The sequence below is a fragment of the Juglans regia genome, chromosome 4 (assembly GCF_001411555.2).
Source record: "Juglans regia cultivar Chandler chromosome 4, Walnut 2.0, whole genome shotgun sequence".
In the NCBI taxonomy this organism is placed as follows: Eukaryota; Viridiplantae; Streptophyta; class Magnoliopsida; order Fagales; family Juglandaceae; genus Juglans; species Juglans regia.
In genome coordinates, this window is record NC_049904.1 from 31,970,383 (window position 1) to 31,986,454 (window position 16,072).

General features: G+C 31.7%; 1 protein-coding gene across 1 annotated transcript; it reads left to right on the forward strand.

Annotated features, from left to right (window-relative positions):
• Positions 1-4,165: 4,165 nt before the first annotated feature.
• Positions 4,166-9,171, forward strand: LOC108981448 (zinc finger CCCH domain-containing protein 30-like). The gene is made up of 2 exons (XM_018952627.2): positions 4,166-4,494; positions 5,816-9,171. The coding sequence occupies exon 2, from the start codon at positions 5,835-5,837 to the stop codon at positions 8,046-8,048; it is 2,214 nt and encodes a 737-aa protein (XP_018808172.2). The 5' UTR covers positions 4,166-4,494; positions 5,816-5,834; the 3' UTR covers positions 8,049-9,171.
• The last annotated feature ends 6,901 nt before the right edge of the window (positions 9,172-16,072 follow it).

Here is a 16,072-nt window from a genome sequence, read left to right on the forward strand (position 1 = left end):
CTAGGCTAGATTAAGCATCTCACTCTATAATAATAAAATATTATTATTTATCTATTTTAATATTTTTTATTTTATTTTAATCTTCATAATCTCCAACAAGATAAATGATTTATACAAATCCTAAATAAACAAGTTTCAATCAAGTCCTTGTAAAAGTGGACCACGCTTTAATTATTCTTATTAAAAAAATATTTTTTAATAAAATATTACTTTGGTTGCTCAATAGTAACTCAATATTCTAATGCCAGCGCTCTTAGGCTTAGCCAAATACCAATGAAAGTCATATTTTGAATATTGTCTACTAAATTTATGTTATATTAGGTTAGCTAAACATAATTCATTTGGAAAATGAGTTACAATAATTTCATTTATAGAGTCATATATGAAGGGAACTATAGCATCTTCATTCTATTATTTTATTATTTTATATGTTTCCCTTTTCCTTTTTTCTAGTGTAACTTTATTCCTATTGTAACTTCATCTATAGAATTACGATGCATTTTCTTATTATTAATTATATTTTTATCAAATAAAATTAATCATCTTTCTTCTAATATTTTTTAAAATATAAAATATTAATTATTTTTACATCTATCTATAATCATGCAAAAATTATAATAATATGAAAAAATATGAATAAACTTTTTATTAATTATTTATAAAATACAAAATAATGCAATAATCTTGTCTCATAACAAGTTATAATATATGTAATGTTCATCTATATAATTTAATTAAAGAAATATTAATAATAAAAAATAATAATATTTTTTATCATAAAGTTGAATGGCTAATTTAACGTAGACTTCAAGTTTTAAATAATTGGTTAAAAGTAAAAAAATTACATATTAATCACATTTTGAAGATTGAGATGGCTAATCCAATACCAATGCTCATGGGTTGGATGTAGTCATATTTGTAGTTGGCTTTGTCTTTACAGTAGCTCATGGGTTGGATGACTTTGCCTTGACTAATTCAATGCAATCTAATTTATGATGATATTAGCTAAATAGAAATGATATAAGAAACTCTTACAACACACACTTCTATTTAATTAATATATAATTTATCATTTTATTTAAATATACACATATTTAAACATTAAGATATAAAAATAAAAATAATAAATTAAATGCTGATTAAGTAGAATTATATGACGTAAAACTTATATATATAATTTCTCTTATTTAAGAGCTAAGTACCATTTGACTTATCAGTCAAATCCAATAAGGATTCTCTAAGGGAATCCATCCCTAATTTGGTTGCTCACCATTTGATGATCTGTGCTATTTTATCACTAGTGATTATCAAATTTTAATAACATGATATACTTTCAGGACTTGCATGAATAGTAAAATGAGATGATTTAAAAAAAAAATTAAAAGTTGAATAAAATATTATTAAAATTTAAAAAAATTGAATTATTTATTATATTTTATATAAAAATTTGAAAAAATTATAAAAATAAGATAAAATTAATTGAGAGTGTTTTTCAATCCAAACCACTTTTTATTCAAAGAGAACACTGCATATTTATAAAGTAGTTGTGAGAAAAAGTTGCTTTATAAATAACATAAATAATGTTTGTGAGAAGAGCAATGTATGATTATATTAAATTATTAATCATCACGTACGTAGTATCAAATAATCGAGAAATATTTATTTATTTTTAACTTATATATAAATAATTTAATGTCACGACTCATACATATTACGATATGATAATTAAAAGAGCATGAATATTATTTTTCTTATAAAAATAATATAAATCACGAATAGTATTTTTGTTTATAAAAATAAGTTAAGCTGTTTAAAACAAGTGTCGGAACTATTAAATAAGGAGTAACGAGTCGTATAAGTTTTAAATATACGTTTGAATTTATAGATAAATTGAGATGAATTAAGATGATTTTAAATGAGTTGAATAAAATATTGTTAGAATATTATTTCTAATATTATTATTATTTTAAAATTTTAAAAAATTAAATTAATTATCATATTTTTTGTGAAAATTTAAAAAAACTATAATGATGAGATGATATGAATTTATGTGAGTTTCGAATTCAAATAAAAGTCTCGTGCAATATTTTTGTAAACAAATAGACTTCATTAGAGCATTCACATCCGGATTAACAAATTTTAGCTAAAAATCATATTTCTCTAAATTTGTTTTTGATTTTACTTATATTTTCAAAGAGAAAATATATTTGTAATTATGAATTATGTAACTACTGTGTAATCATTTTAAAAAAAGTAAATAAAACATGTGATTCACATAAAAAAAATTAATTTTTTTATAATAGACTCGACTATTTTTCAAAACGATTATGCGATATTTATTACTTTACAATTATATATAGAATTACTCATTTCTAAAATCTCATACATCATACTTTCTGTTACTTCTTTATTTAATAAAATAATATTTTTTTATTTATTATTTATTATTTTTTATACTCATTTATTCGTACGTCTTTAGCTATTCATTTTTTCTTTTTTGCTTTAAAGGAAAGAGTGGAAGAAATTTTTTTAACTTTTTTTTGTCATATTTTTGTAATTATTTAATTGTTTGTTGTATCCCTATTTTTTATTTTTCATCTGTAACTACTTATTTCATAACAATAATATTAAAAAAAAAATCATATTTTCACAAATGGTTATTTAAAAAAAATTAGATCATCTCAATGGTGATACTCTATAACAAATATGAATATAAGAGAAAATATTAAGAGAAAATATAAATGATTAGAAGAAGAATTTATTTCATAAATTAAAATAAATATTTATAAAAAATATCTAAGGATGAACAGTAACTCCTATATTTAAGGAGCTACTGTTCAAATCCTAAATCCATCCCATAAAATGAGTTTTTGCCAAAAAGATAAAATTTTTTACTAAAATTTAGAGAGTTTGATAGTATTTGGCATTTCGATACAGATGTTCTCGTAAATATAAACAAATATATTTTTTATTAGTGAGATATTTTTTTATAAAATATCTGCATAAAATTTATATATCTAATATTATTTTAAATAATTAAATAAAATGCATTTTTCAGAGATATGACAATAGACAAATGTTTCGGAATAAAATCTAGCGTTGAAAGTGTGAAAAAAATTGATTCCTATTCTGAATATTTGGTTTTATTTATTTTTATTAGTGAATTGATTTCAGTTTTTATTTTCTCCCATTTTTCGTATTTATTTTTTGTCGTCGGTGTTCCACGCTTTCCTTCTTCCTCCTTGTGATTTGACATCACAATTAACCCGATTTGAAGTGTGCGTCAAGTCCGCTTTCGTACTCTTAAAACCAGCCGTCCGGATCTCTCCGATTGGTGGACGCCAGCACCTTCTTCCAATCCAGTTTATTCAACCACGCGCACGAGCGTGCTTTCACTGGATCGTCCGGTCACCTTAACCTCCTCACTCACCTAACCGGTAACACCTCTTTACATCCACCTTCTTTCTAGGGACTTCGAAAGCGTGTGTAGTAGCCTGGGTAAATTAATTTCACCTGCTGCGCAGAACAACGAAGCTCCACAAACGTGTCGATAGGCTATTGGAGATAATGGACCAATCCGTCATTTCTCAAATCAATTTGGCCCGGGAAAGGTTTGGATTGTGAAGTATCCCCCAATCAATTGGGGCCAGCGCATTTGATTGCTTATGACACCTTGCAACGAGGACGCACGATATTTCTACCTTCCAAAATTTTCTTTTGTAAATGACCTTTCAAATTTTAACATTCATTAACGTGAATTTAGATTGAATTCCCACAGAATTTGACCACAAGACTGCGGTTAAATTATTACAAGAGCGTTCAAGTTCTTGTAATCGCTTTCTACTGCCGAGGTACACATTACCCAATGAATACTTGCCACGTTCACCTACAGTTGCTGGTCCAACGAAAAACTTATTCTCCGAATGACCTATCTGCCCTCATCTCGTTACGTGGCACGATTCCAGTGACCACTGTAAAAGGCTAAAAGCAATTGCGCTACCTTTTTTTTTTCTTTTGTATTACTTAGATTTAAAGAGATATGGGCAAATTAAAATTAATTATCAAAATATAATCCAATAAAAAACAAGTTAGAAAATTTCGTACATGTTAATATAATAAAAAAACATTATTCTTAAATTATATATCGTGGAACTTTGAAGGGAGACAGGAACTTGGATGCAAAATGGGGATAGGATAGGCGATTATATCAAAAACAAAACAAAAAATGATTTCGACGTTTTCGAAAGTAAGTTTAGTTAATTATTATTTAATTTTTCCATGAGAAAGCAGAACATAGGAATTGGAGATGGAAGAAGAAGACCAAGCACTTCTCTCCGTCCCTCTCTCGCTTTTTCTCACAACTCTCTCGCTCCGATAAGATTTCCTGAAGATTTTCTCGGACTCCAGATACTCTCGCTGCAAGCTCTTAGATCTGCTTAACAACTCAGCTGTATGGCGCTTGCGTTGCTTCCTCAACTGGAAGAAGACTATCTGGTAAGATTCGCTCTGAGCGGAGCCTTTCCACTAAAAGATTGATTTGGACTCTGCTTGATTATCTTGTACTTGATCTCTCTCCGACACTAAATCTTGCGGTATGGGGAAGTGTGTGATCACGTGGAGGAAGATGCTCTTCGCGAGCTGTTTCTAGTTTTGTTTTTTTGCAATCTTTTAAAGCTTTAGCTAAACATAGGAAAATACTTGCTTTGAATCGGAGTTCGCTACTGTGCTTGGGTTTCTTTATGATTGTATTGGCAGCTATGATTATGGTTGCTGTTTCTTACATGCTTTCGTTATTGGTGTTTTTTTTTCATTTTCTTTTTTGAAATGTTTTTCTATATTTGAATTAATATTTTGCCGGAGTTAGTGACTATTGGAGTACTTGTACGATCGCCACTGCGATGGTTTCTTTGATCCTCACCGTCCGATGGTTTCTCAGTTTCAGTATGTTAAGATTCGGGCTCTTGATTTTCTGAAACCTATGCAAACAGGCGATGACATAAACTGGCAGTTTAATTTGTGTTTTAGGTTATTTTCGTTTCTTTACTATTGTAACAAGGAACAGTGTTCACCTTGGATCCAAAAAATGAAAAACCAAAGTTTTGAAATTCATCCTTTTTATTCATTCCCTTAAAAATCATTGCTTTATTTTTCCTACAATTTCTCAGTAGCCGAACATAGCGCAATTTGTTTCTCCATTATTTTTCATGTAAAGCAATTCTTTTAAATTCATTAAAAAAATGAAGTTTGTGTATTATGTTTCCTGGGTTTGAGAACCTAAGTAAAATGAGAAAGATCAAGAACCGGACAGTGAATAGTACGCGTGATGGATTTCCCACGCAGTTTGATACCTTTTATAGCTATTTGAAATATGCATCTGGAAATAAAGGGAAGTGTATGAATATGGATTCTAGGATAGGGAATTGCAATCATAATCCCGCACTTATCGGATTATTTTACTTAGATTCAATGTTCCTTTTGTCTTGAAAAACCTCTAGTTTTACTTTGATTCCTGTTAAAGCTTGATTCATTTTCCAAAAATGGTAATCAATCCTAAACTATAACTGGTTTTTATATCTAAAAACTATTTTCTGCTCGAAATTCTCATAACCTCCAGAGACTTACAAGCCCAGCATTCGTCTATGTTGGGTTTCTTTTGATTCTGGTTAAATTTGGTCATACGTTTTCTAAATAGTGTCTGCAAGGGGTTTCTGCTGGGAGTTACATGGAGGGATGTATATTATTTTTTAAAATTTGTTGTGTTGATTTAATGCTTATTGTACATTTTGAACCTTATTGTTGTTATTATTTGGTTCAGATGTCCGGCAAATGAAAGAATGTGCTGTGGATCAGAGTGGTTAAAACTCAGATCATTCCCAACATCAAATTCTATATTTATTGATGAAAGCACGCCGTCCAGCGTAGACATGAACCACTTGACTATTGAAACGGAAGATACTTTTGCTAGTTTGCTTGAACTTGCTGCTAACAATGACATTGAGGGCTTCAAAAGATCAATTGAGCGCGATCCTTCTGGTATTGACGAGATTGGTCTGTGGTATGGTCGAAAGAAAGGCTCAAAGCAGATGGTTAATGAGCACAGGACACCTCTGATGGTTGCTGCTACATATGGCAGCATTGATGTCATGAAACTGATACTTTCTTTGTCAGATGCTGATGTAAATAGACCCTGTGGCCTTGATAAAAGTACTGCCCTTCACTGTGCTGCCTCAGGTGGGGCTGTAAATGCTGTTGATGCTGTGAACCTGCTTTTGGCATCAGGAGCCGATGTAAATTCAGTAGATGCCAATGGTCATTCTCCTATTGATGTTATTGTTGTTCCTCCAAAATTCCAAGAAGCCAAATTGACCCTTGAACAACTCCTTAAACCTCACGGTTCTGATGTAGAGCGCAAGCTGATGGTCTTAACCGGCACTATGAGTTTGAATTCCCCACCCCTTTCATCTTCCCCCGAGAATGGGTCCCTGTCTGTGTCGGATTTCACTTCGCTAACAAAGATGAATTTCAGCGATCTCCCCATATATTCCATGTCGGAGAAGAAAGAATATCCTGTAGACCCATCTCTCCCTGATATCAAGAATAGCATCTATTCAACTGATGAATTCCGAATGTATTCATTCAAGGTGCGGCCTTGCTCTCGAGCCTACTCTCATGATTGGACTGAGTGCCCGTTTGTTCATCCAGGGGAAAATGCTCGAAGAAGGGATCCAAGGAAGTTCCATTACAGTTGTGTCCCTTGTCCTGATTTCCGAAAGGGAGCTTGTAGGCGTGGAGATATGTGCGAATATGCTCATGGGGTCTTTGAGTGCTGGCTGCACCCTGCTCAGTATCGAACTCGTCTTTGCAAGGATGGTACCAATTGTGCAAGGAGAGTCTGCTTTTTTGCCCACACCACTGAGGAACTTCGGCCACTATATGTATCTACTGGTTCTGCTGTTCCCTCTCCTCGCTCAAGTACTTCTGGAGCTGCAGCCATGGATTTTGCTGCAGCCATGAGCCTCCTGCCTGGCTCCCCTTCATCGGTATCTGTTATGTCCCCCTCACCGTTCACTCCACCCATGTCTCCATCTGCTAATGGCATGTCACATGCAGCTTGGCCCCAACCAAATGTCCCAGCCTTGCATCTACCAGGAAGCAATCTTCATTCCAGTCGCTTGAGATCTTCACTTAATGCCAGAGACATTCCTACAGAGGACTTTGATATGTTGCCAGATTTTGATTTGCAGCAACAACAGCTCTTAAATGATCTATCTTGCCTCTCTCAACCATCAATGAGTTCTAATTCTCTGAATCGTTCTGGTCGGTTTAAAACTCTAACCCCTTCGAATCTTGATGATCTATTTTCTACTGAGAGCTCTTCTCCTCGATTTGCTGACCAAACATTGGCTTCAGCTGTTTTCTCCCCAACACACAAATCAGCAGTTCTTAATCAATATCAGCAGCAGCAGCAGCAGCAGAGCATGTTGTCACCAATCAATACAAACTTCTCCCCAAAAAACGTTGACCATCATTTATTGCAGGCCTCTTTTGGTGTTCCGACTTCCGGGAGGATGTCTCCCCGAAGTGTGGAACCTATCTCACCTATGGGCTCTCGGGTATCGATGTTAGCTCAACGTGAGAAGCAGCAACAGTTTCGCAGCCTCAGCTCTCGGGAACTTGGCTCCAACTCTGCTTCCATTGTTGGGTCCCCTGCAAATTCTTGGTCAAAATGGGGATCCTCAAATGGGAAGCTGGATTGGGCTGTTAGCACAGAAGAATTAGGTAAGCTCCGCAGGTCATCTTCATTTGAGCTTGGGAACAATGGAGAAGAGCCAGATCTATCATGGGTTCAGTCACTTGTCAAAGAATCTCCAACTGACATCAAAGACAAGTTAGTGACACCTGTATCTGATGTTGCTGCTACGCCCAGTGAGGTTTCAAATATGAACTCACAAACAGAATCGGTTGATCATGCTGTGTTGGGAGCATGGCTGGAACAAATGCATCTTGAACAAATGCAGCTAGATCATCTTGTGGCCCAGCAAAATTGAAACCATTTTTGCTGATTTCCGAGGTAGTAGACAACAGAAAGGTTTTGGTAAATTACATATGCCGTTCCAGATTTTGTTGGCTGTGAGTGTGAGTAAGGTGGTAACAGTAACAAAGGAAGAAAGCAAGGGAGAAAGATGCTTGAAAAAAGAAAAGAAGATTCATTTTCGCTATTTATTACAACAGAAGTTAGATAGGGTGAGAAACCCTCTGGGTTATGTTCAGAAGAATGAACCCAGTCTAAGTGGTTTTGGCTTCCAATATTTCCAAATATTAGGTTTATATTACTGTCATTTTTTCCCCACCCCCCCCTTACCCTTTATCGATTATCACCTCTAGGAGGATCTTTCTGTAGGGTATAAAGTCTGCGTCTGGTCCAGATATTGGGGATAATGCAGAGGAGGTTTGTTTCTGATGTAGTAATTTAGGAGAGGAACAATAATGGGGGCGGGTTCCAGTAGGTGGAAACAGATAGTTTCTTGGAGAAGTGATGATTCTATGAGGATGTGACATCCAGTCAGTTAAAGCGGACTGCTATTGTACTCCCATTATTTTAGCTTTTTTTTTCCCTTCTTTCTATGTAGTTGCTTTTTATCCCCCTTTATTTATTTTTTAACTGTTGGTTCCAATTTGTACTAATCCCTCTTTTTATATCCAATTGAAGTGGGTTTTGATTAGTGGGTTATCATCAGTGTGGGCTGGGACCTCTCGCCGGCTGTGGTGGATTCCAAACCCCAGTGGTGGGGTTTGGGGATTATGTGAATGTGGGATGTTGATGTGGAAACTACCATTAATATGAGATCCTGTATGTAGATGGTGGATCATCGGCCTACTTTGGTTAAGACTATTTAATGCAAAGCAGACAAGATCTTCAATTTTGTGCTCATAGGTGGAAGAGAGAGAACTTTATGAAAGCGATGGAGTATTGTTCTTCAATCGAGGTCGTCGCATTCGTGGGTATCATTTAATGTGATCTGATCTGATCTAGTCGAAATTAATAACTGTCTGCTATTAGAAATGAATTTTACAGAAATTTTTGTATAAATTTCCATTCTGTATACTATACTGATGTCTTAAAAAAACCAACTCTTCTCGGGAGGTTGGTTTCTATGGCAATGTTCATTATTTTGAGGTGCAATATTGATCCATTTTTGGGTGTTTTTTTTTTTTTAATTTTCCATGATAGCAAAAGAAAAAAAAGGTAAGGTCCAGGCAATGCAAAGAGGCTGAAAAGAAATAATGAGAAAAGTGGGGAAGAAGATCCTGAAAGGTGGGTTCCTTGGTGCAACGATTTTGATGGTGGTTTTTAAAAAAATTATTTATTTGTGATTAATTAATTTTAATAAAAATGATTATTTTTTATTAAAATAAATCTAGTTTTATTATAATTAGTCGTTATCATTTCAAATAATATATGATACTAAAATGATGATATTTTACCTTTTTATTCGTGTTACTTCTGTTAATTAATAGGAAAGCAACAAAAAGGAATTGTGTTGAAAACTTTGGTAAATTCTCCATCTGCATGCCTTTGTCTCCTTCCTCACCTTTCGGTGCCAGGGTTGAAAACTTATCGTTTTCAAGAACTTGTCAGGGGAAGGACGAAGAGCCCGGCAAAAGATGCATTAAAAAAAAAAAAACCGAAAGAGTTTTCTTGATCGTGCTTCCCTTGGTCGCTGACGTGGATTGATATCGACCATTAAGTAGAGTCGTAGACAGATTAAAGGAATATTTAAAAAAAGAAAAAAAAATTCTCTTTATCATAAAGGTATCACGGAAAAGAATTTGATCGCCACGAATATCTTAACAATCACCTTTTTTCCCTTTGTTGGATGATAAGTAGTAGCCCTTTCTTCCACTTTTTCATCCACTTAAAACTCACAGAAGAAATATATATCTATACAATTTAATATAAAATATCAAATTTTATCAATTTATAAATTTATTATAAAATTTGTGTATACATTTTTTTGGGGGTTTTGTTTGTGATATTTTTTTGGAAAATACAGTCATTTTTTTTTAATGCCTCATGGGGCCTTTTGCAATAGGATTGTGAAGATTACCCGAATACCCGTTGGTCCCGTTAAAATGACCCGACCCGGCCCGACCCGGCCCGGCCCGGCGTTTATCGGTTCGTTATTTGATAAGTTTCCAACCCTACTAGTTATGCGGGTTGTTTACGTTAGTGTCAACCCGTCCGAATATAAATACAAACTTATCAAACCCTAGCCACTCCCAACTCCAAGACCTGAGAGGAAAACCCTTCCCTTATCTCGTGTCTGTGGAGTGAAGAATCACAGTGAAAGTGAGCCGTGGGGCAATAGCGGTGGGACCGAAGGGGAAGAAGAAGGGAGCTACATTCATGATAGACTGCGTGAAGCCAGTTGAGAAAAAGATCATGAATCTTGCCTCATTTGAGAAGTTCCTCTAGGGATCAAGGTCGGAAGTTGTGATGGGCCGGGTTGCAGCCCTATTTTGCAACACACTAAACTCATATAAGAGATGGCGCCCTCAAAAAATAAAAATAAAAATAAAAATGCATTAAAAAGCCTTGTCAAAATTGGTCAAATTATAAATGTTCTGTCAAACTAGCTGCGTCAGTCTCTGCGTGGAAATGAGCCAGATAGGTATTTATATTGGTGTATTTATGCAATTTTTCATAGACAGATGTGTTGAATTATGGAGCAAAACTCGTACCATTTTAGGTCGCTATTTGCCAATTTTGTGAGTGTATCCCTTTTGTGAGAAATTTGAGGGATCTTGCCTTCTTGGTCGTACCATTTCACGTGGGAGCTATCAAGCTTGTCTCAAAAGTTATAACCAAAGTAGTTCATTTTTCTTGCAATGATTCAGACGTACGTTTAATTATTTGCAGTAAATAGTCATACAAGCCCGTATAAATAATTTGAAAGCTTCGCTATATTTCTCTCTCCGATAAATGTAACTAAGTTTATATCATTTTTCTCAAAACATCAAAATAGGGATTTAGAACAACATAATTCACGTCATTTAAATGATAAGATTTAATTTATAAAATTTAAATTTTAAAATTTATCTTATCTAATCACTTTACTAAATGTGTTATATACACCGACTTGATAATAAGATTTTTCTAAAACTTAAACTTAGAATTCAGGAAAACCCATCATAACTCATGAAAAAACGATTAGATGCTGATAAATTATATTTGGTGTTATAGGTTCCTATCGAAAAATTATATTCATTATCTCCACACCACACATCATACATAATATTTTTTTTTTCTCTTGTCAAATATATGGTGTATGGATGATGAATAGAATAAATTAATTAGTTTAAGAATAATAAAATTAAAATAAATATGATGTGTAATTTATAAAATGATAATCAGCAAAACTCTATTTCTATCTTATCGTAAAATAATATATTAATAATACAATATTAGAGTAACAAGAGTTGGTACTTTTTATAATACTTGATTACCCTTGAGTCCATGGGCCATAACTCATGAGAATGGACTCACCAGGTCCATAACTTGGTTTTACGCCCTACATATACTAGAAATAAGAGAGAGGAAGGCTTGATTGTATGACTTGACTGTGGGCCTGGAAAAGGGCTTAGCTGTGGGCTGGCTCTTTATAGGTTAAAGCCCATAAAGTAGTAGAAATTGACAAAAATATTTATTTTCATAACTCCTCTCAATTCATTTGATCTCATATCATCTAATTATTATAATTTTTTTAAATTCTCACATAAAATAAAATAAAGAAATATTTTTTTTTTCAAATTAAAAAATATATAATAATTAAAAAATATATATTTTAATAATATTTTATTTAACTTTTAATTTTAAAACAAACAGGCTTTGGTGAAGAGTAGTGAGAATAATAGTGAATAATGGTGAAGTAATTTGAAAATATCTAAAAGACAATTGTGTTCCCAATCAGACCACTTGTTAAAGCTCACTTGCTATATAAATAAGAGCTTGGCCTGGTAGTTCCAGTTTAATGAAAAAGTTTAAAAGCTGATTTAGTTATATAAAATTAAATTATTTTATTTTATATTATTATTATTATTTTTTTAATTTTAAAATAAAAATAATATTATAATAATATTTTATTTAATTTTTAATAAAATATTTTATTTTATCTTATCCTAACTTCGTAACTAAACGTGGCCTAATAAAAAGAATTTATGTTTCCCCCTCTTTTATTTTTCTTTGAAGGTCTACTTTCCATCCTTTCAACCACAATCCATAAGTTGTACTGCATTTTGGAAACCAAGCCAAACATCTCAGTCAGTGGACACTGACAGATAATTTCAATCTGACAATTTAACTGATCAGATATTATTAATACAATAAAAAAGTGAAAAAAATATTATTATTTTATAATTATAATAGCATTCACATTAAATAATAAGAAAACGTTGAATTTGCGTAAAAAAAATTAAAACCTTGTAAATATATAATAGGCTAATAGCCTTTGGATGAGTACTGTTAGCGGCTCTCGCTGGAAGCTATCGTTAGTTTTAATATGTATTTTTTGATAGTTATTTTTTATAAAATTATTTTTAATATTTTTAAATATTTTAAAAAAATAAAATAAAATAATAATATTATTAAAAAACATATCCTTAATTACAAAGTAAAAATAAATTATTAAAAAATACTTTTTTAATCAAGAAGTAAAATAAAAAAAATTATTTTATAATTAAAGAAGTATTTTTTAATAATATTATAAATTTTTTTATTTTTTTAAAATATTTAAAATTATTAAAAAATCTATATAAAAATAAAATTAAAAAAAATACATAATGTGAGGAGCCATTGTCAGCTTTTAATGTCAGCTTTTAATGTTTGGATTAGGATGCCAACGAATACCAATTTTCAAGGCTACCACCAAAGCCACATGTCTAGCTATTCTCTTGACACTTGACAGCCATCTGATCACGACAATTTATTATTTATTTATAATTATAGTTATATTACCCTCCAATTAAGGACTCTTATTTTAAGAGATAGAATTAGTTAATATTAAAGTTAAAAGTTAAATAAAATATTATTAGAATATATTTTTTAATATTATTTTTATTTTATGATTTGAAAATTTTGAATTATTTATTTATTTTGTGTAAAAATTTTAAAAAATTATAATGATGTGATGAGATAATATGTGATATTTTTTAAAAACAAATGAGGCTAAAAATAAGTCTCGAAAATAAGGACCCTCCAAAATAAATGTAAATTGTTAACTTAAATGCTTGAAATAAAATCGTGACTAAGGCTATGTTTGGATAGTAAATGTGATCTCAAATAATTTATAAATAATAATAAAAAAAATAAAAGTATAATGATGAAATATTAAATATTAATAAATATTAATAAATAAATAAATAATAATAATAAAATATTAAATAATAGTGAAGTGATTATCCAAACACAATCTAAATCAAAACCGCACAGAACAAACAAATATTGACCGACTATTCTAATACATGGTAAGAGAATATTTCTCTCTCTCTCTCTCTTTTTTTTTTTGTGAAAATTAGTTGATATAATGAAAAGTTGTCTTGATAATTTTGTTATGTATCTTTTGTACAATTTATTTTATTTTTATATTTTATTATAGAGAACTTAGAATAATGATTAAAGACATTTTTTTATAGATGAAAACTTTAATATTTTAAAATACTCTTGATTGAAGAAAAAACCAAAATAATAGTTTAGTTTTTTTTTTTTTAAATGGCATGTAATAGTTAGGTCTTTCGTTTTATTTTTGAAATTGGAATGATTCATTCTACTCATTATTTCTATATTACGCTTTTATACATTATAGGCTATACTTGATTTTTTATTTTTTTAAGTTTTTCTTGTTTTATTCTTACTAAATTTTTAAAAAATTTCTACTCATTATGCATATATTATACTATTTTTTAGAAAAAAAAATATAATATATAAATAATAAATAGAAATTTTCAATTCGAATACCTTATTCTCGCGACCTAACGTTCCCGACTCCAGTCCGTTGGTCCAAGTCTTCCCGCTTATTCCTGATTGGGCAAGAGGCCGCCTTTTTTTTTTTTCTTCCTATTCTGTGGCAAGTACAAGGTGGTCTGCGTCGACCAACAACCATTCTCAAGTAATCTCTCTCTTACCATATGGCTGGTTTATAACCCATAACTCGGTTGCCACTTTGTCAACCAGACCCACACACTGATTTTTATGATTATTCAAGTGTTTATAAATCTTATACCACCTTGCGAATAATAAATACGAATTTCAAAATTAGTAATAATTAATTTTAATAAATAATTTATACAGTCTTAAGATATTCAAATTATGTATACTTCCTTTAAAAAAAATGAAAGAATTCGAGACTCACGTAAAAAATTTTGATTTTTAACAATGAACTCAACTTTTTACAAAAAAAAAAAAAACTTGCCCATTTTAAAATTTTAATTATATTTGATAATGATTTATTTTTATAATAAATAAATAAATAATCGCAGACAACGTGAGATGACAAGAAGTATTGCTCTTTGGTATTATATATGGATGATGCTATAGCATGTGTTTATATATGTTTTTTTTAATTATTTTTATATAGTTTTAAAAAATAAAATAAATTTAGAATATCATTAAAAATATTTTCTTAATCAAAAAGTAAAAAAAAAATTATTAAAAAATATTTCTTTAATTATGAAGTAAAATAAAAAATTATAAAAAAATATTTTTTTATTACTTCGTAATTAAAAAAAATATTATTTAATAATATTATGAATTTTTTTATTTTTTAAAATTATTTAAAATTATTAAAAAAAATTATATAAAAAAAATTTTAAAAAGCTCTAACATTTTCCATTATATATAGGGTGTACCCATTTATACGGCAGAATGTAAAGCCCAATCCAATCCATCCCAAAAACAACAGCTCCCAATCAGAAGTCAAAAAACCCGTCTTTATAGAGAAAAACCAGCTTGCACACCGAAAACTCGTGCCCTCCGATAACTCAACTGCCCGTCATCACACATCATACAAATTCGATACCGAAAAGAAGGAGAAACAAAACACAAACATCATCCAAATCGATAAACCACAACATCGAGTTTCTCGATGCTGCAACTAATTTTCGCGGTGGCCTTCTCGGCGGTGCCTTTGACCCTGTACGTGCCGCCGATCCGAAGCCTTAACCTGTTCGTGGAGACCATAGAGGCCGTTCTCCGCCAGACCACCGTCCTCACTCTCCGGGCCTATCCTCGCATACGCCTCGCCTTCTCTCGCCTCCTCAGCTCCTTCCTCCGCCCAATCTCCAGGAGGTAGACTGCCCACTAGAATACATCCACACAAATTCTCTCTTTTTTTCTCGTCAGTCTTCTTTTTTCTTTTCGGTGGGTGTGTGGTGCTACCGTGCTGGTGTTGTTTTTGTGATATGGGATTAAATAGTTAATTTTGGGGGTATAATCTTCGGGATGATTCCTTCACCTGACCCTTAATAGTATGAATTGGGATTTTATATAGAGTTTAAAGTTTTTGTCTTTTTGGAAGTTTTATCATTATTGTTTGCCTTGTCGGTGTTGTTAATTTTGGGATCAATCCCATGATGTTATTTGGGTTTGCTGTACATGGACTAATGTAGTTGTTTTTCTTTTTTTGAGGACTAATGTAGTTCTTACAGATTAGACTTCATTCTCGCATTTGGGTGTTTGCAGATTGGGTTGCTGAACTGATTCATGGGGTAGTTCTTGGTTGTCCGACTTTAATTAGGTTTTTATTCTTTAGGAATTCTCATGGCATGCAGCGAATCCGACCTCAATTTTGTTGCAAGTCATGGGTCTTTCTAGATTAGCATAATTTTCAACTAATCCTCTACAATTCTTCCTATCGTGATATTGTCGTTTAGATGTTTGTTGGATGGAAAATGATAGGCCTCCAGCCGGACTACAGCTCTTCTACAACCCGAGCGACGTATCATCTCAAATTAAAAAATACAGTTTGGAAAATATTTTAGCGATAAATGAATCACACAAAAATAAACTTACAAATCG

Coding starts and splice junctions, on each gene's coding strand:
- LOC108981448 (XM_018952627.2), top strand. CDS start 5,835: ATGTGCTGTGGATCAGAGTGGTTAAAACTCAGATCATTCCCAACATCA.